This window comes from Nipponia nippon, unplaced genomic scaffold, assembly GCF_047370975.1.
Source record: "Nipponia nippon isolate SJK-2023a ecotype South Korea unplaced genomic scaffold, ASM4737097v1 scaffold_10, whole genome shotgun sequence".
NCBI classification, from domain to species: domain Eukaryota; kingdom Metazoa; phylum Chordata; class Aves; order Pelecaniformes; family Threskiornithidae; genus Nipponia; species Nipponia nippon.
In genome coordinates, this window is record NW_028262291.1 from 4,776,527 (window position 1) to 4,804,114 (window position 27,588).

General features: G+C 39.3%; 1 protein-coding gene across 3 annotated transcripts in view; it reads left to right on the forward strand.

Annotated features, from left to right (window-relative positions):
• Window positions 1-27,588, forward strand: part of LOC104009496 (neuron navigator 2) — a 233,440-nt gene that overhangs the window by 87,947 nt on the left and 117,905 nt on the right. For 2 of the 3 annotated variants that reach the window (XM_087742988.1, XM_087742993.1), the window contains exons 4-6: window positions 3,456-3,528; window positions 10,848-11,118; window positions 15,971-16,128. In XM_087742988.1, coding sequence (XP_087599114.1) covers window positions 3,456-3,528; window positions 10,848-11,118; window positions 15,971-16,128 — 502 coding nt within the window. Of the gene's footprint in view, window positions 1-3,455; window positions 3,529-10,847; window positions 11,119-12,652; window positions 12,722-15,970; window positions 16,129-27,588 lie in introns of all 3 variants that reach the window. The other variant, XM_087742978.1, reaches the window with a different exon arrangement.

The window sequence follows — 27,588 nt, forward strand, 5'->3', positions numbered from 1 at the left end:
TCTGATGCGTTAGGCTAATTCAGCCAAGCTTAGGGTTCTTCACTCAGGCCAGTGGCCACAAAATAGTATTCACGCCTTAAGCTATTTGACATATGAAGATTTCAGTAGCTTTCTTCTCTTCGGTTTTTACAATAGGAAAATCAGTGATTCCCTCACACATCCCAACATCCCTGTTTTCATTTTTGGCACTTCGGGGGTTAGAAGACAGCTCCCTGGTTAAGCATTCGGGGCTTTTGCCTCTCATGAGACTCCAGAGTGCCAAGTGAGTGTGAGCCCGTTTCCCCTGGAGCTGGACAGCAGGCTCACGTCGCTTCTCTGTGGGCCACCAGCCAGTCATTGTGTGGGAAGCACCCTGAATTCCTATCAACACTAAGTTTTAATCATTTCAGCTATAGACCTGCATTCTGCGTTTCACTTTCTTCTTGAATTTCCCCAGATTTCTTTCCGTTTTCCTTTTTGGGCTCTCTTTTTCCTTCAAAATCAACTAATTGCTGACATTCCTGTCATTCTGCCATGTAACATTGTTAGTATCACAGATGATACTGCATAAATGTTAACAGAATCATTGATGCTTTTTTGTCCTTCGGTAGTGTTTTTTTTTAGTGAATTCCTCGTGCATGCGATGCTGTACATCCTTGTAGGATCTTATTGTAGTACTTTATTTTCTGAATGTAAGTGGTTGGTTTTTGCAAGCCTCTGTTATTACCTCTTTATTTCATCATGCCTGGTTTTAAGTACTGAAATAGGATATTATCCTGTTTCTGTAATGTTTTGATTCTTAAGAGTTCTTGACTGCAAAATCGTATGTAAAATAATCATATGTAATCATATGTAAATCTATGTAAAATCATAAATTTTTGGTAGTCCACTTCCTGCAGTCTTTCTTCTGCATTTTATATTACTGTATATTTTTTTCCCCCTCATTCTTTTTCTATGTCAATATAGCACTAAAAAGCCCCTGCTTTTTACAGCCTTTAGCCAGGCATTACAACTGACGTGGCAAGGTAGCCCGTGTGTCCAAAGCAGCGAGGTCAAGGTCACTCAACCTGTGTTCCAGATACACATCTCAAGCATTAGTGCTCTGCTGGGGAGTCATCCATCAGTCTGGGCACGGGAGCCGTGTATCTTCATTAGGTGGCTAAAATACTCAGTAAAAACTGGGGCTTTGTCCCAGGGAAGAGGTGGTAGTGATTATAAAGGGTACTCTGTGAATCTGAATCGGCTCTGCAATGAGCATGAGATTAGGAAGTCGGCAAGGACTATGTAGCACCAAGAATGAGGGCAGGACGAGGAACTTGCTACCCAGAAGTAAATCTTAACCCTGTGGTCACTCTGTCCTAAAGGAGAGTTTGAGCAAAGATAAGGGACCTGGGAAGAGAAGCAAAGCAGGACTGACAGAACTACTTTGAGTTTCTACGACTGCAGATCTGGAGTTGAGATGAGATATTGCTTCTCTTGACTCACTAACCTAAGTAATCATACCTAGTAATCCTCCTTACTAGGAGAGGAGAAATCTACCCACAGCTGTGGAAGACTGGAAACGTTCTTGGAATGAAGAAGACTTGTTAAGTGCAGGTGGTAGAAACGGATTGATGCTTTTGTGTGGTGTTTGTTCTTGAAAAGGTAAACTTTGGCTTTCCGGCAAAGTCCCAAACCACCTCAATAGAAGAGCTGTGTTGAAAACTCGAAAGGGTTGTTGAGCACTGAGGAAGGAAACAGGTAGAGATTGACTGTTGTATCATATTTGAACTGCACCCTGCTACAAGCTTTAAGGTCTGAACATTACAGAAAATGTATTTTTTGGTATCTATTTGGGTTTGGAAGTATATAGCATTCTATATATATATATATTTGAGTATACTATATATTATACTATAAGTATACTATATAGTCTGTATACTTTGATATAGTATATCTCAAAGTATGAGGTTGATAAAACCTTAGAGTGTATCAGTGTTTATAATTGTTGAAATCACAGTTAGGTAATGCCAATAACTCCCCCCCCCCCCCCCCCCAACAGTTGACAATGTTTTTACTGTTATAGACAATAAATGAAAGTACCTTGAGAGGAATCCATGCTAGAGGTTTTCTGGCAGCTTGCCTTGTACTTCTTTATTACTTTGAGAAGGATGGGAAGCGCAGGTCAGGTGCTGGGAGCTCAGCCTCCGGAATGCCGCACAGCCCTCACTTGTATATCTTTTTGAGGGCAGGCAGGAGCTGACAGGGAAGCTGGATCTTTCACGTTCCCTTTTGATGTCTCCAGACTTCATAGAAGGAAGGTAGTTAAGTGATAGCAAGTGTGGGGCTTGGTGTCTGTCTGCTTTCTTATCTATGAAGTGAAAGCAGTGTTTGGTTGCAATGTTTTGGGAATTAATAAATTAATGCTTGCAAGACATTCAAACGTGGAGACCCTATTTTATCACTTACTGATTGCCATGATAAAAGCAAAAATTACTCGGTGGTATCATCCAGAAGTCTTCTGTGTAACCACACATGAAACACGTGATATTTCCTAAAACGTAGTTCCTTGCAGCTTTTTGAGGTGTCGAAGCGTAGGTGTCGAAGTGTAGGCTTTTGCATAGAAGTGCAGTGGGGTGAAGGGAGGGCTGGCATCTCCCTGCGTCTTCTGAATATGACAGCAGAGCTTTGGTGGTAGCTTGGTGGGAAACTAGGTGTGAAGCTACTGCAAGATCTCTATCATGATGTTGAGATACGGGGGAAAGAATGCCTAACTCGTCCAGCTCTTCTGGAGTTCACTTTGTTGGGTAGGGTTTGAATGCAGTCTGTATATAGCAGCTGTAGTCACTAACAGTCAGACTTGTTGTGCAGAAGACCCTACCTGGTCAAAATTCGTTTTATCCTGTGCAGTTTAATGCTGTTGTACCATCTCTCTGAAGGGCAGGATTTGCCCCACAGTGAGCGACCAGGGTTGCCTGTCATTTCTGACACGCGGAGGATGTCGCGAGTGATCGTTTTTTGGATTCCAGCTGAGGTTTCCAGTTACAGTTTTTATATTTGACTGCTTTTGTGGCTGGAAACTTTTGCCAGCTGTCCACTTAAGAGCAAGTGGCAATCTGCCTTCTCAAGCATATGTGGCTTCCATGTTTATTTTCGGTTTCATGTTTGTTATACTTATTGTAGGTTTAAAATCCTGGCATAACATCCTTGACCCTGTAGTAAGATATGTAGTGATCCTCTTTCGTGGTTAGAGTATTAAATAACTTGCTTCATGCAAGTACAAATAACAGAAAGTCCCGACCCACATAATACTCGAGCAATTTAGGACTGTAGTAACTGAGGAGGTTTCATATTATGGTTTCCACATAATGAGCAAAGGGACTTTTTATGTGATACAAAGACTGAGTGCAATAAAGGGTGGCAGGAGACAAGAGTAAACAATTATTACAATGCATTTTCTTTTTGTGTCTCCTGTTTGTTTGTTTGTTCTTGAACAGATTGAAAACATAGATGCGTGCCTGAGTTTCTTGGCTGCTAAGGGAATTAACATACAGGGGCTGTCAGCAGAAGGTGAGTCAATCGATCGTTTAAAATTTCATTTTAAATGAGGAACCCGAATTACTGCTTGTGATTGTAACCAGCACACGGAGTGTCATGGAAGATTAATATGGATAATTAAACTTTTGACAATCTTTACTCCTTTTTTCCCCACCTCAGTATGAAAGGTAGGTAAAAATATATATCTAATATCCACACCGCTGACTTGTAAAAATAATCAATGAGACTGAATTAGAATACAGTTGCTTTTTTGTTTCTTTCTGTTAAAAACCAGAAATTTCTCATGTAAGTTCTATAATTGGCACATTGATCAGAGTGTAGATTTTACAGATATTTAAAGTGAACTGCTGGTGGTTGTTTGCCTTTTGAGAGAGAAATGTGTTTCCTCATTTTTCATTTATTCTCTTACCTGAAGAAGTATCCGGCTTTCTTTTCTTTAAAAAAGAAAGTTTTGGGGGTTTTTTTTTGAAGTTTGTTTCCAAATGCATGAAACAATAAAATCCAAATGTTTTGACCCAAAACAAAAAAGATATTTTGACCTCTAATTAATCGCTCTGCTTTTGAAGAGCACCAGAATTTTTCTGAAACCCAACGTGACTCAGCGTGCTGTATTCCTTTATGCCAGCCCATGATTTATGTCAGGCAGTACGGTACCTTTTGGCTCAGAAGCTGTTTAACTGCTATTAACTGCTATTATATGACATCTCCTTCAGAGCTTCACAGAACAAATAATTGGATGTGTGGCACCAGGTGAGACTTTAAGTTAGATTTGGTGACTAGGTCTCTTAGCAAACTCAGTTTTGAGGAGGAGGTTATATCATCAAATCATGCATGTATGTTCGCTTGTGTGTGAATAACTTAATTGCCTCTGTGTTTAAAGCTGTGTGTTCCTCCTCTGAAGGAATCCTATAGCTCCAACAAGGACGGCAGGAAAGGATGTGTAGGTGTGGTGGGCTGACCCCGGCGGCAGCTAAGCACTAGTGAGAATAGGAAGAGCAAAAGTGAGAAAATGCACGGGTCGAGAGAAAGGTGGTTTAATGCGTGAAGGAGAGAGGAAGAGAAAACCAAAATAAGCGTGCAAAGGCAATCGGTCACCACCTCCCACAACCAGACAGGTGTCCAGCCATTTCCAGGCAACGGCTACCTCCCCAACGCCCTCCCGCCACCCACCTCTGTTTTTATTACTGAGCATGACGTCATGTGGCATGACGTATCCCTTTGGGCAGTTGGGGTCACCTGTCGCGGTCGTGTCCCCTCCCAGCTTCTGGCTCACCCCCAGCCTGCAGACTGGGGGAAAGCAGTGTGGGGAGAAGAGGTGGCCTTGACACCGTGCCAGTATTGCTTAGCGAGAGCCTAAACACTGGCGCCTGACCAACGCTCTTTTAGTCACAGATCCAAAAGCCAACACCGTGCACGTTATGATCATGGTTTAAAATCTTAGCTGAAGCACACTTTCCCTTATTGATGGTAAATGATGTTGATGAAATGTATTCCAGACAACCACTGTGGACAAACTTTATGGTGAAACCATCATGTACACAAGTTTTATATATGTACATCACATTTAAAAAATATTACAAAGATATAAAAACTTTCCTAAAAGTACTATGAAATTAAAGCTATTATTTTTTAAAAACTTAAAAAAACTACAGTTTAAAATTCCATTTTGACAATTTGGAAAATAGCTTAAAGAATTTGTTGCTGTTCTTGAAAGGAAGCCCACTACCTCATCTTAGTGTATGGGATCTTACAAGCCACTTGAAAAAGTGTATTTGAAATGTAATTTCACTAAGTTTGAGGTGGTTTGTAAGTGTGGAAAGCAAAGTATCAGATGTATAGCACACGTTTTTCTAATTTCTAACCTGCCGTTACCACAACTAGTCGGAGAAGAGGGGGCTGAAGGTTAGCTCTCTTTTCCTGTGGTGTATCCGTAAGCTGGGTTAGAACACCAGTAACAAATATCTTCCTCCAAAGAGAAGCTTTAATATGGTCAGCCCAAGTACTGCCTGCATTATGTGCCTCGATAGCTCCGTTATAATCAGAAGGATTCATGTCAAGAAAAGAAAGTATGAGCTAAAACTTCGAACAGTGGAAAGTTTGTTTACCAGGAAATGGTTAAAAAGAAAAGGCAACCGAGTCCATAGTAAAAGCCAATTTCGACCTTGACATGATATGTAAATATTGTAAAAATGTAATAAATGTCACATTATTTACCTGTCTTGATACAATGCAAATTCTAAGAAAAATAGCAGTTTAGTTGATGGGAAGACTGTCTCTGTGTACAGTTGGCAGTGTAGTGTTGCTCGCACTGGGGAAGGGACGACGTGATTAATGTTCGTTGCTCTCCCGTCAAATCACAAGGCAGACTTAGCAGGACATAGGTTATCCCATTGCTTCGCTGATTTTGTATTTCTTCCTTTCTTTTTTACTGTCTAGGAATTAACATATTAAATCATAAGGAAGCTAAGAAGAGACCACTAATGTTTGCTGCCAACATAGGAATAAGAACATTTTCTGGCTCCATCACTAATGCTGAAGGAAAAGTGACAGCTAGAGAGGGGGGAGGGAAGGAATATTTTTCTATAAAATGAAGTTAAAAGACTTGAATTCAACAATAAATTAAATTTCTGTTCTTAGTCACTCCTTAACTGTGCTGAGAAAGGAGGCTGAACAAAAGAGAACACATAATCACTTAAAATGAGGAGTGCCATAACCAAGCAAGCCCGTGTTTCTGTGCAAGTTGCCAAGACCTGCTAGGTCAACTGCAAATAACTTTGTTTACTTCACTGGCAGATCCTCATCTAGGAGGAAGCAGAAGATTGTTATTGCTTCCAAATGGGAATAAACATTGAAGTCTCTCCTGGGTTGCCTGAGAACAGGTATTTTTCAATAGTGCAGTTTTAGCATGGAGGGAAGTTAATGATTCAAAACTGGAATTTGGATAACTCCTGAATGTTGAAATAATGTGGGACTTCATGTATCATATCCTTCCAGTCTTAAAAATTCCTGCTTTGATATGTGCGTGCCACTTAGACATAGTCTTTTTTTAATTGATTTATACAGTGAAGATGCTAAGGATCTGCAATCACTGATGGTGATCATGCTATGCTAGAGACAGGCCCTCTTCCCCAGCAACGTGGAGCCAAAAAGGCATTCCCTTCTCAAAGTTTCTTAAATCCTAAAATCTCCATTTGTAGTTACTAAAGAAAACTACGGGGGATGCTGGAAAATTCTTTTCCCTTCTTGCTGCAATTTTTTATTGTCCATCGTTTTGAGCTGCCTCTCCTTCCCCGTTCTCTTAAACTTGTTTCCATGCCAAGCTGGCTTTTTAGACTCCTGGAATTGCAGCTGCCCAGCTAAGTTTCCCCCCTTCACACAATATCTCCTCGCTGACAAGATTTTGAAGATTATGGGGAAGGTAAATGTGCAGTAGAAAGTCAAATTGATGTCATAGATAGCAGTTGCACCTCTTCTGGGTAACAGATTGGCTGGATAACAATCAGCTGAGCAAATCATGAAACCATAAAGTGATGAAAGAAAATGTCTTGCTAGACTTTGGAACAACCATGGTTCAGCTTAGACTTTTGCCTCTGAAATGACATTCACGCTTCTGTAGGTACATGAGTTTCGGTATGCACACTCTGCAGTTCATCCACTGGAATTTTTGTTGCCACAGCACAAATATCCCACAGCGCTATTTTAAGCATACCTGAGTAGGGCACTTACCATGCTGCCAGATTTTGATGATACCACACTGAATGCAATGATATACGGTCTTCAAAAAATTACTCTTTAATTATCAAAAAATGCCTGCAGATCTAGTGTGTGTGGTGGGAATTAATTCCTTCTTGCCTTTCCCTTCCTCGTTTCTACGAAATTCTCAATATTGTTCATATTGAGATCACATTCCTCAGTAGAGTCTCCAAAGTTCATCCCAGAGCTGTTTTGGTAGCTTTGGATCCCTAAAGTCAACTTAGAGGCCAGCCAGCCTAGAGCATGTGCTGGCTGAGGTTGAGTCTGTCTGTCTGTACTTCGTGATGTGTCCTGGATCTGCGGTGAAGTATATCTACTTCTCAGCATTTTGTCTTAAGTTCAGACCTGCTTGTAATTATTTTGGCCCTTTTTCTCCTCTCCCATCATTCACTGTGGACAGAATTGCCTGTCTTTTTCATTTTGTCCCATTCAGCAGACCATCTTGTCTCACCTTGTAAATGAACTAAGAAGGGTTGATGGGGACTGCGTGCAGAATCCCTCAGTGGTCAACCATAAGAGGCTAGCGCAAAGTGACAGAAGCAGGCACCTGCTGTCTTTAGGGGTGAATAGTACGTATATGCAATAGCCCGATTTTCTGGCAGGACAGGTGTAAGCTAAGAAATGTGCAGTGATTCTTAATTTGTACTCCTGCTAGCCAGGTTGGCTAACCAGTCTAGTCCATGTAAACTAGTTCTGTTTTTTCTAGTCCCACGTGCTTTACGGAGTCAGATACAAAATAAGCTTTACAGATTCAGATGCAAACAAGCTGGACTAAATAAGTGACAGACCATTTTTCTTCTTCATTGGTTTGCTTTGATCTGTATTCTGTGCATAATGAGTAATTTATGATTTGCAGAAATTTCATTCTTTACCTTTTCTTTGTCCTGAACTTTTTTTTTTTTTTTTTTAATTTCTACTGAGTCCAGCGTATTTTTGTGAAGACAGAGGAGGGTGATTGGCAAGCTACAGTGGTGGAAGTTCTAGCTGTAGATGAAACAAGCAGTAATGGCGACATTCCAGTATGGAAATTTCCAAAGGGTAGATTTGTGTGGATTCCCTGAAAACCGAATTCCAGTTTCCTCTCAAATGTCTAGAGTGTTTGTTTCAAATATACAAGACGAATCATTTTGGGCTCCAGATTCAAAATGGGTGGGTGGCGTGCCTGTCCTTGCCTAAGTTAATAAGCACCTTTAAGCTGACGCAGGGACTGGAGGGGGCTTAAGGCAGGACGCGGGTGAGACTGCGCTGGTGGCAGAGTGCAGCGAGGCTGCAGTACTCTTTGAAATACTCTTTTTGTACAAAGTGCAGGGGCAAACTGCCAGGTGAATTACCTCAGCCTGTCTTTGAGATAAGAGAAACAAAACTACCTCTGAAAGTCCTGTTTGAAATATTTTGCTTAAAACCCAGAGGGAAAGAGACTGCTTCTTTTGAAACTCATTAAAGGTGTTTTTCTTTTGATTATTGTTTTTTGGTCACCTCAGAAAAATGTCAAAAGCAGGTTGTTGTTCTGATGGATACAGCAGAAGACATACAGACATAGAAATCAGCAGGGTTTAGGTGGGGTTATTGTTATAATTGCCTCTCACTTCACATTGAAATCAAGTCCAATTGCATAGAGCTTTGCTAAGTTTAAACATGCAGACCCATGGTAATTTCTTTTATCTTCTGGCCTGTATTTGCGCAGTTAAGCTTCCCAGTGCCTCTGGCTCTGTTTAGTTATGCTTCGGCCTGTGATTAAGTGCTACTTGCCTTACAATTCCCAGGAGTAATTTGAGTTCTTTACTGAAGATAAGGAGATCCTTTTTATTGTGCTTTGCTGTCTTTTGTGTCTGTTTTACTTTATTGTCTACTTCTATCCGTGTCCTCCCTAGCTAAACACAGGCAGATTAGAGAAGGAACCTGCCTGCTGCAGATGCTGATGGCAGTGGGAGGAGGCTGGGTTTGTGGCATGACACTGCATGGGAGCAGGAGCAGACTGGGAAAAGGGGAGACCGGCAGGATTCATTGGGACCCCACTGTCCAGGAAGAGACTAAAACTGGCTAAGAAAACCAAGGAAGACAGAAAATAGCTGCTCAGGGGCCCTGGGATTGATAATTATTTAAACAAGGGAAGAGGGGTGGTGATGGGAAAGAGCACTGGTGGAGGGGCCAGACTGCAGGGAGGAAAAAACGGGTACGGAAATTTAGTCAAGAAGTAGGAGAGGAAAGGAAGGGAATGCCCTAGGTCTGGGTGATGACCGGGACCACTTAGATAAGGTCTAGGAGTTGCTGAGGAGATGGGCGTGGGCCAAAACAAAACCAAGAAAGAAAGTAAATTAAATTAGCGGCTAGAAAGAAAAGGTAGATTGAGGCACAGATAGACAAGGAGACCAAAGCTGGAAGCTGGTATAGAAAGGGGAGCAAAATTTTTAAGCTGTGAGCCTGAGATTTGCTGGGTAAAGGGTTTGGGGTTAAGAACAGCAGCTTGTTACACAGCAAAGATGAGCAATGGGAGCAGAAATGTGGCTGGGAGAGGGAATAAAGGGTAGAGCAGGGCCCATTACAAAGTCAGAGCAACCTTTCAGCCAGAACTGGGAACAGAAATTAAAATTCTGATTCTCCTTTTTGTGCTTGGCCACTGTCTTGCTACATGTCCTTTTCTTCCCCCTTGCCCTAATCCATGTAGAGAGATGTAGAAGCACAGGGCAACAGCAAGTTTTATTACTTCAAGTGGTTATACAGTGCATGCAAAAGTTCAATGTAGCTTTTTTAATTCACTTTTTTAATTTAGGAAATTAAACATGCTAAATAATTAAGTCATGGTACATTATTAAGGTTGTCTGCAAGACTGAATTGGCGCTCTTGTATGTTAATTACAATACAGCTGTTAACTGTATGTTCTGGTACCGCTTTATCTTCGTATTTCTGTTTGGTTTTACATTTTCGCATTTGATATTGCATGGAAGAACAGGATGACTTTTAGGAATTGAACTGTTTATTCATTCACTGTCAAGCTATCTTTAGGTACCTTGGGTATCCACTCTTTATCGGCTTGTGATAGTATCAAACTGGTAATTATCTGGTTTAATACAGCTATTTCACCCAATAATCATATTTTCTAGTGCAAAATTTGCATCAGATTTTCTTAGTGGAAACAATTAGTCTGATATTCCAGAAATGATATAATACTGTGTGATAATTGAGTAGCTTCTCCTCCTCGTGCAAATTTAGGACTGAGAAATCATTTACAGCGTGATGTTCTTAATACACTTGTTGTTGCAGGGTTTTTGCTTGGGTTACTTTAGTTTAAAGGAACTATTTAAAGCAACTATCTTTTTAAGCACAATGGTGTTAATACACAAACTATAGCAGAAATGGAAGACATTCTGCAGTCACCTCAGGGGAGAAATTAGTTAGTTATTTGTAGTTGGTGCTCACTGGTAATCAGCTGTAATGCTGATTAGATGTGCAGAAAGCCTGTCATATCCTAAAGGAACTGAGTTGAGACCGCGGTGTGAAGAGTGCAGTGGCTGACCCGCTGTACTGTCAGAGAGAAACAGCTGGTGGCTGACGAGTGACTTCTGAACATTGCCTTACAGAAATCAGGAATGGGAATCTAAAGGCGATCTTGGGCCTTTTCTTCAGTTTATCTCGATACAAGCAACAGCAACAGCAGCCACAGAAACAGCAACCACAACACCATCCATCCCAGCAACCTCCTCCCCCAGTGTCCCAGCAAGCAGGGCCTCCATCCCAGTGCCAGGTCGGGCTACTGCAGCAGCAGGTGCCGGCTTCGCTCCAGACTCCGTGCCAACAGCCCCTGCAAGCTGCGCAGCATCAGTTCAAAGCACAACCAGAAATGCAGTCAAGGTGGGGAAATTTCCTTCAAGTTGGTTTTTTTTTTATTATTGTTTATTTCTTTTGTTTCTTCTTGTTAAAGGTCTTCAAAAGCCAAAGAAACTTTTTTTCTTTAGTTCTACTCTAGAATAAATAAATAGTGTGTTGGAAATCGAGTGCTGGGTAGCAGTTGACTTCACACCTTTGGAAATCAAAATAAATGTACTTAAATACGTTCTCTGTGCTGGAAATATGCAGTTCAATGGGTGTAAAATATCTGCTAGACCAAGTAACCATAGTGTTTTATAAGGACATTTTTCTCAGTATTCTTTTTGATTCTTTCTACTCACAAAGCACATATATCGTTGCCATTACAGAATATATACTTTGGGCATGTGAAAACCAACTTTGGTTCTCAGTTTACAAGAATTTCAGTCCTAAGAAGCGGAAGGCTCTGACAGTGGTAAAAGAAATAGAGCTCATTACGGCTGATGATGGTCAAAATCACATCAAGGCTTATTGGTCAAAAATAACATGCTGCTGGCTTACATGAAAAATAATTTTCACAATTGGTGTTTGTTGGTGCTCCGAGACCAGAATACAGATAAGTAGAGAGAGTCTTTGTCCCTTGTCTGTCTTTAATCCTAGGGCTGCTCTTTCCAGGTTAGAATAAAAGCAATTTATGAAGGCAGTACCACCATGAACACATGTACAGCCTTGTCTGACCCTTCCACTGCTAGGAGGGTGAGGGTTTTAGTGGGGATAAGTGGCCAGGATTAAAGGCTAAAGCCATATTTGCACAATTGCTAAAGTATGAAGGCTTTTTTTTTTAATATCTCAAATTAAGTTAGGGCTTATTTGTGTTAAAATAACACATAAGGTGAACACTAGCTTAAGTGCTGCTTTATGAGAAGTATAAACAGTTTAAATGAGGCCTTCCACATGAGACTACTGAGAGCTTACTTGGTTTTTGCTTATGTCTGTCTTCATGAATCGTGCTTTTGGGTGGAAACAATGTTTTTGTATAATTGAAATAGTGTTGCTACAGCATGTATAAACTTGTTCAGGAAATAATTACTCTAAAACAAAGATGTATTTGAACATATTTCTGTGACTTTTCTGTCAAAAACATGCAGAGATGCTTGGGACCATTTGAATATTGCTTTGATATTTTCAGTCCATTATGTGGATTGTGCTGGGTTTCAAATAATTCAAAAATATCTAACCTGAAGGGCTTAAATGTCATGTTTTCTTAGCATATGCTAAAGTGAAATTGCTCAGATTCTGCAGAAAAATACATATAATAAAAGACTGAGAAAGAAAAGAGTAATAAAGTTGGGGTATGCATGCAGAATTGCATGTTTAATACTCTCTAAGAGTTAATTCATTTCCAATTTTAGGAGTTTTGACATGAAGGTATACTTAGGCAAGAAGCTTTTTTTTCCTGTGAAATTCATAAAAACTTTTTCCTCCCTTAAACTAGTTACTGAGTTCAGTGGCTTTTAAAAAAAAAAAAAAAGTTTCTCTGTTCAATGTTATCTTCCACTTTTTCTTTCCTGTCATACAGTGCATCTCCCAGGGACTCATCTCAAAGCAAAATCATCCGATTCACTCTTGGTCAGAAAAAGTCTTCTAGGTTAGCACTTCTTCATCTTCTGCAAAGCATGAATAATCCTTTTGCAGTATTTCTGGATGCATGTGTAGGGTTCCCATTGAAAATATTTACCTCCTTGTTTGCAACTAGGCTTTCTACAAACAGGTGAAATGTGGAAGTGTCAGACGGATTTTAATTTTTTTCTTTTTTTTCAAGGTGTGGAATGCATTTTGGCCCGCAAGAAAATAATTCGGTTTTCTTGTCCTTATGAGCTTTTGCTTTTGAGAACAAAACATGGTTCTGGGAGTTCTCTCCGCACTCTACCCATCTGTATTAGTTGTATTTAGAGCTGCATTATTTGAAACTAGCATCAGGCCAGTGTCTGAGCTAGGAAGGAGAGCATCACGTGCACCGTGTGAGCCCAAACAGCACCCTGTGGATCTGTCTCATCAGAGCTCCTGCATTCCCCAGTGCTCTGAAGCTGAGCATATCTAATGTCCCTGAAAATTATTAATAGGTATTTCAGTCAATTTTTTTCCTGAATCCCAGCATGACTTGCATGCCAGCTCCTGTGACCATCTCATCTCAGTGATCATAAGGGTTGCTGTGTTATTAAAGTGGTTAATTAATCATGTTTACTTTTACTACCATTATATATTAAAATGTTTTACTAGGAATTTTTATATAGTTGTACATTGGTAAATTATACTATACCATTTTTGCTAAGCTTGTGAACTATTACTTATGATTTTTATTCAGCTTGGCAAGTTTGTATAGATTGTTAGTTCTGCTGTATAATTTGGATTTATTTCCCCCATCGTATTTCTTTTATGACAGCAGTGAAGGTCTGCAGTATAACCCCTGTTAAAATGTCCCACATTTCCTTTTCATGTTCTCTCTTGATCATAATTATGGCTTGACAGTTCGTATTTGCCTAGAAGAGGTGCTGAAGTACAGTAATGGAGAGTATTCTCCATGCTCGGTACCTTGTCTCTAATAGCAAGAAGCGAGAAACGTCTCCCTGGACCTGTTTTTTTCCCCTAGATTTCACAGGCACTGCTGTGAAATATCTTGGCCTAATACCAAAAGCAGGGGCTTAAAATCAGTCAGTTAAACTACAGGGGGGGAAAAAAGTCAGCGAGAAATGATATCTTCTTTAAGAGTGTTTTTAGCATGTATGTTTTTTTATTCTCCTTATGTTTTTATTGGCAGTGATGATACTGAATTGAATCAAAAGCTTGTCACTTCTTGAGTGGTCACATGGCTTGAGTAGCTTTATTTACTTTAAAATGTGAGAGATTTGCGAAACCTGTGTGGGCGTGTGTGGGCAGCCTTTTCTTGCCCATCGGTACAAGAACATTATCCCTTCCCTCCTGCCAAGCCTTGCTGGAAAACCCCTGCCCGGACTGGGGGCTCTAGTAGCCTTCCTGCGGTGGTTGGCCCATACTCACAGTGTTTTATCACCGGGTGGAAACTTTCAGCTGAGGTATCTTGTGCATCCTTCGTACCTGTAGGAAGCCTAGCTTATTTCCTATTAAGCAAAACAAACTCTTAATGAACTTTCTTGTCTCGGTGACTTCCAAGTTCTCAAAAACAACGTTTGTCCCTTGTTTGCCTCTGCTTCTTCCAATATAGTCTCCTCTACAGTGGATGAAGCATCTCTGGGGTGTTCTCCTTTACACCTTGCTGCAATGATGAGTATGTACAACTTTCTAGCACCCCCCAGTGTTGAAAAAGGCTGGATAAATTGAGGGGCTCGTCAAAAAGGCTGGATAAATTGAGGGGCTCGTCTAAAAGGCTTCAGCAAAGTCAACCTCAGAACCATGATGTGCTGTGGCAGATCTGTGGTGGTTTGAGTTTATAAATTAATTTTTGGGTTTGTATTTGAATGATGCCCTTATGTCTTACCCTCTTTTGAGCTTTGAAAGCATGTGCATGCCGCTGCTGACATTTTTGCTCTTTTCCTTCGTGTTTCTTTTCATATTTCCTATTTCTTCACCAGTCTTGGAGAAGTCAGTTTATTTAGGAAGCCCTGCCAGACTCCTTCCTGGCTTCTCTGCCTTCCCAGAGGCACAACAGTGATTTGGCTGGTCGCATCCCCATTCTCTCTGACAACCGGGACTTCTTCATTTTAGCCTATTATTGGCACAAGTTATTTAAGACAATTAGATTTTTGTGTTTTATATGAAGAAGTTTTTTTAAGAGATTCTACCGTACAGAATGGTCCCTTTTATTGCTAATGTAGGTGACATGAACTGGTTCTATCTTTTAGTCTTTAATGTGATGTCCTTGCTTTTCAAAACAGTGAGCTGTTTCACTAACTCTCTTCAGTATGCATTTTGAGCAAATACAAAATCTCTGAATTTTTAACATTTCATCTATCTGGAATGTAGAAATATGTGCTCATTAGTGCACAAAATACAGTGCAAACATGGAAACTTTATGCACAAACTTCGACTTTGAAGGACTCCAACACACATACTGTTCTGAGATGTGATGCCAGTGGCTCTCCTAATTCTGTTGGGCTTTGTAGAAAAGCCTTCCCCCTCCCCTTTTGCCTGAAAAGCATGAAAGTAGTATCCCTCCCCGTCTACTTACTCCAGAATCCTAACTACATCTTTTTTCTAGGTAAACACCTAAATCTTGTAAATACAGGCTACAGCAAGGAAATGCTGGATGAGATTGACCCAGTTTAAACCAGAGGCTTATACCAGCTCACTGATAATGTGGTTGCCCTAAGAGGAAGAACTTAAGCTTTGTGTGATTTTTTTGGTAGGCTCAAATAATTAAACCAAGTTAAGGTTTCGCTGGGCTTGGCTGCCAGGCTTTGTAGTGTTAAGAGCAGAGGTGTGATGTGCTTCTCTACAAGGGAGAAGGCAGCCATGTTCTGTCGCATTGTTATTTCCAAAATGAGGGTAGCCTTTATGTGTCCAGCAATCTGGTTTAAGAACAGTAGCGTCTGACCTAGTCTTAACCTTATACCAGTGGTATTGCTCCACTGAATTTTCTTGCAACTAATTCTGATTCACAAGATGTATAGCAAGTGACCGTTAATTTTGGTTCAGGGTTGTTTTTTTTTCCTGATGTAAAACAATTCAGACTGTAGCTTATGTGCCATTTATTTTTCATCTAGGATGATTTTTTGATTTGTTCTTATAAAAGAACAAAGAGTCTTATGAGTATATATTTGTGGTATTGATCCTTTTCTTTTCAGCTTATGCATGGTATTCCATAGTTTCTTGCCCAGAGTGCTTTTTAAATATATTAATCATATTGTAATTCTTCCATCAGACTTCCAGGCCCCACCACGAGGGTGTCCGCTGCAGGCAGTGAGGCCAAAGCTCGTGGTTCTATTAGTGCCAACAATCGACGCAGCCAGAGCTTTAACAATTACGACAAATCTAAGCCTGGACTTCCCCTTCCAACACCAACAAGTAGCAATGACAAAGGTAAGCGCCTGAGATTTTGGCATCCTCGGATTTTTCTTAACGGTGGCTTTGTTCGAGGGAAATTGAATTTTCCATTAAGTTCCAGAAGTTGTAAGACTGTGTCAGAGCTGTGTGTTGTAAACATGACATTTACAAACCAAAAACCAGCTGGCTTTTCTTGAAAAACATGTAGTCCTTCTTTAATATAACCGAAGTTGTGACTTACTGTCCTGAAGGTACATGCAAAAAATAGCTTCAAGAAAAACTGGCCCTGGTAAAACATGTTTTTTCATTTTGCTCCAAGCACAGATAAAGGGGAGTGAATTAATAAAAAAAAAAGATGTTTTGATGAGTAGTTTGACAGGAATGAAAAATGGCCATTAAAGATTTTTTTCAATGTTTTTATATAATAAATAGTACCATTTGTTTTCCTTTCCTGCACTATTGTGGAAGATCCTTTAAGTTAAAAAAGTACATGATTTAAATCTAATTTCAAGAATTGTATAGCGTAGGGTTTGAAGGCAGGAACATGTTATAGTTTTATAAATGTTGCAGTGAAACTATGTCTATGGCAGTGCATCAGAAATGCTAAGTACCCTGTTCTGTCTGAAGAGCTGCTTTTTTGAGTGACATTTAGTGACTTTGTGTCCATTCACTAAGCTAGGAATCTGACAGCATTCATTAGCTTGAGTTTGTAGCTTTGAGCTCTGTAACGCGGCATTTGCCAGCGGAGTTTTGGGGGATGTGACGGGTGAGAACTGAGCAAATCACTCTAGTCTGACAGAGTCGAATTGTTGGCGTAGGCTGGCAGCTAATTCTGTATCCTTAACAAAGTCATTGCACTTAGGAAGATAGTTCAGCACTGGATTTCAGTATGATCTTCTTGCCGTGACTTGGCAGTCGCGCCCCTTAGGCTCAAGTCTCCTTGGTGTCTATGTATAACTTCTATTAACAGTAATGAGGATTTTGCTTCAGGAAAAAATAGTGGTCTGGTTCAACTTGCCTGTGGTTCTCATGCTTGTTTCTTTTCAGGAAATTGTGGTTTTCCTTCTCTAGAAACTGTTGTCCTATGACTGCTTGTCATTAGATTTTTGAGTCTTACCCCACTTAGCCACTACAGCCCAAAACCTCATCTTGTGATGATGGCAATGGAGGGCCCTCAGCATCCTCCGGGAACATTTTGAATCACCCTGATCAGACCTTGTATAAGAAGAAAATTACATTCACAGCTGAATAATATAATTATTATATTTATATTATAATATATGAGCATAATATGCTAATAAATTAGCAACATACTACCTTGGTAAGTCCATGCTTACTATTTTAGAAGGCACAGTATATAAACAGTAATGATTTAAGTGTAACATCAGCAAGTAATAGTAAGCTCTAAATCTGAATTAGATCTGGCTTTCAGTTAAAAGAACAAGCTGACAAGTTCCGGCATGAGCGGTAGAACCGATGAAACCTTGTTTTCCTGTGTAATATCTCCCCAGTCTCTCTCTCTCTCCTCTTTTGCTCAAGTCCCCTAACTACTGGACTGGGGAGACGCAGTGTGGGATGTGTCTCGTCCTGATGTGTGTGTTGGCTGGCTAGATGATCCTTACCTGCGTATGGATGGTATGCTGTTAGGCTGCACTGAAGAGAGAACTTGAACTATCTTGGTCTTTTCTCAGTTTACCAGGATTACTAAATAAGGAAAAAAAGAAGAAAGAAAAAAAAAAAAAGAGTCTTCACACGTACAGAGATATAACAATAATTTGTAAACTGAGTACCTTAAATATCAGCTGCTTTTAGGCAGACAGTTCTGTGAACCCTCGTTCCTCGTTGTAACCCATCTCTTCGGAAAGATAAGCTAGTTGCTGAAGAAGCATACAAGATCATCTACTTCCTATGAATGTTACAAGTGACTGAAAGAAAAAAGGTTGGGTTTTAGGTTGACAGCCTACATAAGTTGCATTAAATACTCAGAATTTTGCTCTGGTCAAAATTTCCAGTCATAAATTATGGTCTTAAAAAAAAAAATAATGAGGGCTTATGTAAGTTGAACTTGAACTTTACTTGAAAATATAATCATGACACAAAGTTGGTCTGCATCCATGAGAAACAAAAGCAGTTGGTCTGACAAATTTTTGGCTTATTTTAAGTTAATTGTAACGTTGCCAGACAAAGTTTATTGTCAAAGTGTTAAGACAATTCAAGTTTTCTGACCTATATCCTGTATTTTGCCTAAGGAAATGAGACTTAGATGACTATGTTGTATGCCAGTCTTGGTAAGTTTTCATCTCTTTCCCCAGTACTAACTCCGTTGCATGTTTTTGGAGAAGGAAATGGGAGAAAGAGAAATCTGCCTGTTTTGGCACGAGTGGTCATTTTGTGATCGAAGGTAGCCTTCAGGGTAGTACATTTGAATAATTTCTTACAAAGTGGGTTGTAATTTTCAGCTTTTATTAATCTGTGGCCTTCCCCTCCAAATGTGAATTGTCTTGTTAGTCAATCGTCTGTGTCTTGTGGCAATGACAGTGCATTAATTGAAAGAGAATACATCAGAAATGAAGAGGACAGTAAATGGAGCATGGAGGAATAGCTAGCTACTGGAAAATAAATAACCTAGGTTTTTTGTAAGATTCCATTAGTCAATTAATGATGAGACCACTGGTTTTCTAGAAATCTTGGGGAAAGGATTTATGTAACATTGAAAACAATTAGACTGTTACATGATAAGAAGATATTCTTGGATGCATGCACGTGTTGTTGTGAGATGCATACGGACTCTTAGAAAGGAGCACACGTGAAGGGATGTGAGTCTCGCTTCCCCACAGCTTACATTGTGTCTTCAGTATTTTATTTTGCTTTCTCAGTCTTCACATGCTGTCTGACACCAGTTTTGAGATGTGGAGAAGGGATACATTTTCTGTAGTTAGGATGACTTAGACACCTAGTTCAGTCCTATGGACACCTTCTTTGAGGTTAGGGCAAGATAGGTTTAACTTGCTTTTTGGAGTTAGCCCCACAGTTTATATGCGAAATTCCCTTCAAACTTACAGGAATTTCAGTGCCCTCATTTCTCACGTCATAAAATGGTAACATGGTATGGTACCTATTTTTATTATTGTCACAGTGATTAGCCATTTATAATTGCAGTAGCATTCTAGGCAGGGTATTTTAATGTGTGTAATTGCTGTTACAAGCTTTTTTTTCTTAAGAAAAATGCAATTAAAGTCTAATTGCATTTTTTTGATTGTGAGGAAATAATGAGCCACCGAGGCATGTGATTTTTGATGTCATCATAATCCCTTCACACAACTAGAGCCTTTTAATTCACTTCTGAATTGTCAGAGTCATTTACTCTGTGCATATGCAAGTATGCCTTTGGTTTTCTTTCTTGTCCTTTAATACCCTTTAACACCACAAGTGTGCTGTAGGATGAAAAACATCAGCCACCTCCCAAGGTCACTACTGAACTCATCTAAATTTTCGAAAACATTTCTAAGGAATGTAAAGAGCCAAATGAGCTTTGCATTTCTATGCCTGTATGTAAATTATTAGTTACTAGTTATCTTGAGGCTTCACATTACCATGTCCTTCTAATTGTTTAATATGATCACTAAACAGAAAATAGCCAAAATTTTATTCACGTGTGTAATTTAGAATAAAGAAGTCTATTTTTTGTCCATGGCAAGAAGGAGCAGAACTGTGTCCCAGGTAGCATCAAGAATGAAACTTCAATATTGAAGCATACAACTTCAGTAAAGATTTTGATACAGTAGATTTTCTCATGAAATTTTTTCAGTGTTTTGCTTAGCTACACACTGAGAGTCTTTTGAGACATGCTTTGAAAGCAGTCTGCAGTTCTGAAAAGTGGTGGGTATTTTTTACTACCTCTGTGCACCCTCATATATCCCCTGTCTTCACTGATCTTCAGGCACTCAGTTTTCATTTTGCAGTCTCAAAAATCTGGTAAAATTGTGTGGGAATATTCTGTTTATTACTTCCTGATTTGTATCCACAGTCTATAAAATCCCTAACCTTATGAAGCTATAGGGAATGTCAACTTAATATGCCATCTCCAGTATGTTTATGAAGTGAAATAGTAGTGTGACAGGCTTACATGCTTTCTTTTTAGTCTTGTCTTCTACTTTTGTTCCTGATATTTTATGTAAAATAATCCTACAGAGGGCAGTAGAAGTCTCTGGGAAAAATGGCACTTTTCCTTTGGATTGAATGTTAGGTAAAATGTCAGTAGAAAAAAAGCACTACCAGACTTCAACCATTTCCACATGAGATCAAAGGAAATGTTTATTATTCAGATTTATGAAGAAGGCAGTGCTAATAATGTCAGTTTTTTCTTAAATAGGTAGTATTAGGAAAAAAAATAATATATGCATACAGATTTATGCACTCAGATGAAATAAATAACTTTTAATAGCAGTATTCTTGCAAACTTACTTGATACAAGTCCCATGAGAGGGTTCTGAAACCAGATCCTGCTGACTCAGCTATAATCTTAGCTCTGCGTGTCTTGATTTCCAGGTATAGATATACCATACAGGCAGGAGAGTAAGAAAAGCATGTGCTCCTCTGGTTGATGCTCCTTTTCTTTTCTTTCTTTCAAATTTTGGGTAATCCCTTTTAATTTGGAACACAGTACATATTTAATCACTCTTTTAATACGTAAAGGGTAGTCACTGTATTCGCAAGGATGCATGGTGGCAGGGCAAGAGGCAACAGGCACAAGTTCCTTTAGGGGAATTTCTGTCTGGCAATAGGAATAAAATTCTTCGCTGCAAGAAGAATTAAACATTGGAGATGTTTGTCCAGAGTAGTGGTAGAATCTCCCATGCTGGAGGTATCCAGGACTTGACTTGACAGAGCCCTGGACAACCACATCTAAGGCCCTGCTTTCAACGGAAGGCTGGAAGGAAAGGTCTCCAGAGGTTTCTTCCTAGACTGTTCTATGATTTCTACAATTTAAATATAAGGTTAGTTTCTTAGAGTGTTAAAAGCATACTGGACATTGACTAAACAGTTATCAGTGATTTGTTTAACAGACTGGCGGGGGGGGGCAGGGGGCAAAAAAGGCAAAGCAAAATTGAAGTGTGCTTCAGGACTGATAGTTCTACCTGTTAAGGAAAATCTCTAGTATTTTGTAAATGTCCTACATGCCTGCCTTATTTAAATGTTCCATGTTTTCTCTTCTTCTGTGTTGATGCTCAGTTCTGGTCTCTTGTTTTGCAAAGCTGTTGTATCTTATTGGTGTATGGTTGCATATGCCAAATGTGTGCTAAAAACGTGTGCGCTTTCTATGTAGGCAGTTATTTTATCAGTACAGTTCAAGAGGTCATGGCATATCTTGTCATAGCTTTAGTAGGAACAACTCTTCAAAGTTAAATCTATATAGCTGCAATGAGATTTTCACCACTAGACGTATGAGAATCCACGTGGTGCTGATTCCTGGAGGTGCACTGCTCAGAAGGCCACTGGGGAATTATGTAGGGTGCTTGCACGTTCCTGTTGTCTGAATTAGATAGGAAACATCAATTTAAAAAAAAAAAAAAAAAAAAGACAGTATTTGTCCAGAGTTGGTTTACAAGGTAATCTTTTATTTTACTGAAGTTGATGCAAACCATAGTTTTTCATGTCAACTTTACTGTGAAATCCGTATTTATTTATTTAAATGTATTCTTATGTAAAGAGTAGAAAATCCTAAATCTGGAACTGAGCCACTTGAAATTTCTCCTCCTGATGACTCAAATGTTTCATATTGAATCCTGCACTGATACAAAAAGTACATGGGAATACACTCTTATGGTTTGGTTCTATGTGATACTGAGCTTGTCTTGAGCTCAGTGTCGCTTAAGGTCATTTAAAAGTGGCAGATTTGGATTATGTCAAACCCTCAGATTCAATTTAAAAATGCTACTTCAGAAATAGAAAAACATTCGTTCTTATGAGGAGCAAGGTGAGAAATGTGCATAATGAGATCAAAACTCTTGTGGGTAATATCCTGAAGGCTAAAATTTTCAGCAGTATTCAAATGGGCTTTGAAAAAGAGGGATGCTGATAAAACATAGAGAAGAGCACTGCATAATTAGAGGTTTGGAAAAAACTCCTTTGCCGTTAGGTATTTAAAAAGTTAATTTATGTTGTCTAAAAGAAAGGTTAATTCCTTGTTGCCTGCAAGATACCTGTAGGTAGTGACATTTGTAGTAATAAGGATTCTTTATTAGCTCAATAGAGAGCGTACGAGTATCCATTTGTTTGGAATTTGAAATTAGCCCAATTCAGACCACAAACTGGATAGAAGTTTTAAGAAGGAGGATGATTAGCCATTGAAAGAGATTAAATTGGACGTAATGCGTCAAAATTTAATATTTGCCCAGAGCTGATGTACAGACAGAGGTTACAGTTTTGGCCCAAAAATCACTGAGTGAAATTCTTTGAACCATATTATTTTTAAGATCAACTCAGATGATCCTAGTAGTTTTCTTGAATGAAAAATCTTTCATTTAAGCACATGAAAATGGAGGACAAGCCCTCTTCTGTAGCTGCACATAAAATCAGATGAAATATTTGATGTTCTGAATGACTGGGTTTGGCTCCTGTACAGAGTACAGGATGGTCAAGTGATGTTGCACAAGCTTCCTTACTGGAACCCTTATCTTCTGTTTAACCTCATGCAGTTTTTTCCACTCCAAATAAATTAATAATAATAAACAGAGACAAAACCCAGGCTTTTGCCTCTGTGCCAAATAATAGTATAAGAATTTTAAAAAAAGTGGTGAAAAAAGAGCTCTGAGACTTGTAAATCATGATAGAAATTCCTGTTAGAGAGTTAACTTTTTTTTTTTTTTACCCATTTATAGTAGCGTTCAGCATAGAAGCCTGAATGTGACAGCGAAGGCTTTTTCTGGCTGCAGGTACAGGGACAGTTATCATGACAGCTATGGCAGGGGAGCGGAGACGTCAGATTCAATTCCTGTGGCATTGAGCCAGCTTGACTCAGGGCTGACAGAAGGTTACTGGGAGGGCTGAACAGTCAGTCTCTGCCAAGTGGAAGCTATATATATGGCCAGCCTATTCCAATGCTCAGTGCTACCTCATCTTCCCCTTGTCCTGGCTAAAGAAAAAGCCATTCCTTCCGATATTTAATGGTTGAGATGATCAGGACAACAAGTGTTACGTTTAAAGCAAACAAAACCACTAGCTGTTCTTTTCGGTTATGATCAAGTTGTCAGCTACGGTGTGAATGTTTCAGTGCTGGGCATGTTAATGACCAACCTGGGCTGATGTGAACTCATTGCAAATTACTCTTGTCTTCTGGAAGTAAAAAGTTTAAATAAACAAATTTTACTGTCCCCAATTCATACCAGCTCGATTTGTATCTACAGCCCATTTTTGTTTAAAAAGTCATTGTAATGTTGGTAGCCCATAGAAACTACCAAAAATATAACAACATATTGTAACAGTTGTTATAATTATTAGATATGTGTATATATATATAACAGTTGTTATAATAAGCCTTACCATTTGAGTGACATCTTTTACTAATCAAAGACTAAATAGTCCTGAAGTAGTCAGGTGCATGGTATGTTATAGAAGAGAGGGTTAATACAAACCCACAAAGTTAATCGGCGACTGGGAGGAGGACTCCCTGTTTTACTGGGCTCCCTGTTGAGTTGGTCACTGCAACATCTCGTGGCACACAGGCGTGTTGCTAAATAAGACAGAAATGGGAAATTAAGCCTGGTATCTGGACCGATGTCATTTATGGGCAGTATGCTGCTGTGACTTCCAGCTGACAGCTCCGATATACTTCAGCTGATACCGAAAAGGCATTGACCCTTTTAGCACAAACTGCCAGATCATCACTGAAATTGGTTTTAACTGTGCAAATGGACTAGCACAGAGCCAAGTTCTGCGAGGCTGCTGAGAGAGGGTGAGGGAGGGCTGGAATGAGGAAGGCTTTTGAAACAGGAGCAGCAGAAAGATTTAAGAGTTCACTAGAGACTGGCATAAATAAGCGGAGTTCCTGAAATGGAAAGATTCCTCTCCTTATCGATGAACAATGTATGGATGTCAGAAAGCTGGGAAGTGATTTTATAGAATGAAACAGTTGGCTTATGCAACAGATAGCAGTAAGTTAAAGATTTATTTTATTTTATTTTATTTTTTGGGGGAGCTATAACTTTCTTCATGACTAAAAGCTGTGTCCATATAGACTTAGAAACGATTTCCTTCGTTTGCCTTTTTGGGGCAGTTACTTTCACTCCTGTTCTATATCCATCTCATTTTTAGTTTTCTTTTTAGGCTTCTCTTTCTTTAGAAAACTGAATGAATCTACTATTTACTTTTGAAGTGTTGACTTGATAAGACTGTGCAAAAGTCACTAAGATTAAAAGAACTGCAAAAATGGAAAAGGTTTTATTTTTTTAAAGAGGCATAAGTCCATAAAGTTTGCAACCAATTTACCCACACTTTCAGATTTTCACTGGGAAATAAATGTGATTGGCTCAACAAAGTGAGAGTATGATCGTTTCATAAATTTCAGTCATTCTACCCTTTAAAAATACACAAGCGTTTCACCTAGGTCAGGTATGAAGCAAACAGCATATTCTGTGTAGTGTTTGGGGTGCTGCTTCTGTGCTCCCCTGTGCTGGCAGTCGAGAGGTGCTGTCTGTTTTTAATGACTGACCATTTTCCCTGTAAGTCAGACTGATGGTCAAATAAGTTTACATAATTTGTCTTGACAAATCCATAATCAGAGTAGTTGGTATTTTCTGTTGTTCTACTGTATGCACTAGCAAAAACCAGATGCTGGAATAACCCTATCCAGTTTTCTAAACATAACTTGCATTAAAGGTATTTACTAAATGTTCAGTATGATTTGTTTTGCCTTGAATATAGTACAGTGATCATGAATTTGATGTGGCAAGAGAAGAAATAAAAACAGAGGGAGAAACGAAGGAGCGTGGGATACCTAAGAACCTGGTGGTTTGGTTTGTATTTTCTTCCTGGGAGAACCTCTAGGTTTTTGTTTGTTCCTTAGTCTAAAACAACTTCTGATATCCTGACACAAATTTGAGTCATAACTTTGCAGTGTAGCTATGTCTTCCGGTTTTAACTCCGTTTAAAGGACTGTGTTTAAAATTATGACATTTGCAGTGTACTTTATGTATTTATAGAACTGCATCTGTAAATAACCAGGGGAGTCTGTGCTCCAACTCTGAAGCAAAATCAACTGTACCTATACCTGAGAGGAGTTTGCTAGTCTGTTCTGAAATGTCTCATGACAGGGACCTGACGATCTCCTTAAGTGTATCCCTTCCAGTGTCCATTTGGTCTTAAAGCTAGCTTTTTTAAAAAAGTATAAAACCAGGATTCTGCTTGGCTAAAAATTAAGCATGTTGTTGCTCTTCCTTGATCTCTGTCCCGTTTATAACAGTCTTCACGTGTTTGAAGGCTTACAACGTCTCCCCTCAGTCTTCTCCCTTCTAGACTAAACAATCTCTACTATTTCAACCTTCTTCTCATAGGTTCTTTGTGATAAATCTCTTGTATGTCTTGATGATCTCTTCTGGCCTCCTTCCAGTCTGTCAGTCTGTCTTAGAGGGGTGCTGGGGCTGGACACAGTGCTCCACCTCAGGCCTCACTCTAGTGCCGAGTAGGATGGAATAATTATGTTGTCTGTCTTACATATGGTACTCACAATGCATTCCTGAATGACGTTAGTTTTTCCTTAGTGTCACATTATAGAGGTGTGCAGTTGCGGTCTACCGTAACTCCTCTTTCTTTTCTGCAGTACTGCTGCATAGTTGATTATTTGATGTTTTAGATTTAGGCATTCAATTTCTCCTTTCTAAGCACGGAAATTTTCAGTCAACTTCAATGAATGTAATCTTATTGACACAGTCTGTTTCTCCAGTATCCTGAATGTATTAATGCCTCAATATTCCCCAAACATAAGGTTACTGGCTTATGTCATAAGGTGACCCTCATGAGAGTCATTAATGTCAAACAAAAAACTCATCTTCGGGCAGTTGACATATATATATATATATATATATATATGTATTTATATATATACACACGCACACCCTGGGGTATGCTTGCATCCGTTACTTTTCTAAACAAAAATATTTTTTTGAAAGGTTGGCTCATCTTAGTGAATCTTCAGCAACGTATTTATGTTGGGTGGGTGCCCATAAAATGGCTTAAAGACTGTCAGAATATAACAAGCAGTGTGGCATGTTTATAGGACAAGATACAAGTATGCAGTGAATCATATTCATGCTTAATTTTACAACTGTTCAACTGGCTGAATTTGGCATTAAAAAATATGTCCTCTTTTGCCTAAACAAAGGCTGGCTGAAGGCTTAATTGCAACTGAAGTGCAGCTTTACAAGACCACAGAACTTTGCCATACATAGTTGGTATAAGCTTTAGGAATATCTAAAACAAGCAAAAAATGCATTTAAATAAAATTTGGGGGAAAAAAAGAAAACACTAAAAAAAATTAGCCAATGACATGTTCTTAACTGTATAGTTCATGAGGATAAAAATCCTGAGCTTTGAAGTAAAACGTAACCTTGAGAAGAAGCTTCTTACCCAATGTACATCTGCATAACTGCATTGGAGACAGTGGAACCACATTAATTTATACCAGCTGAAGAGCTGGCCCAGCATTTCATGGCCTTCACAGTTCCTAGATGTTTCCTTTTAAAATAAATATTTACAATTTCTTGTAAATTTATTGCTGGGTGAATTGTGCCAGAACAGCCATGGAAACAAAAGTTGACTGTTCAGTCATAGGAAAGGAAAGAGCAGTGGTGCTACGTCCCAGACTTCTGTAAGTGCCAGCATGTTTCTACCACACCTGTGGAAGCCTCCTCTCCCTGGGTAAGAGCATTGTCCAGCCTCTCTGGTCCCTTCCATTTGTGGCTTCTCTACTGAGCCTTTTGCCTGTTCCTCGTCCGTAACCAAATATACCTAAAGAATCTGTGACTGACACCAGAGAACTGCCACCACCTCTGACGTGGCTGATGAGCATAAAGGCATGGCCCAACCCTTCATTACTGTCAGGATTAGCAGATCGTTACCTGCATGTTGGCCCGGTTTGAAAGATCTGCTGCTACAGATTGTAAAGTAGTTTCATTGACCAGAGAGAGGAAACCTCAGTATAAAAGACCTCAGTATAAAAAGTAATATGTCTGGCAGCTGTTTCTGATATAAAAATGTAATAGATTTCTGCATATTTATGTATATAGGTATAAATGTAGATGATGGTAAAGTATTGGTATTTCTATATGGTTTGACTCCTCTTTTAAACATATATTATCCGCATTTGAGAATGCATTGGTATTTGCCACTTGACTGTTTACAGCCGAGCAGTTGTATGACTTCTCACTGAGCAGAGTAAGACATTTCTGAGTTAAAAGGTAGTTTAGCTTGGCGTATTGACTGATCAGTGGGAGTTTTCTA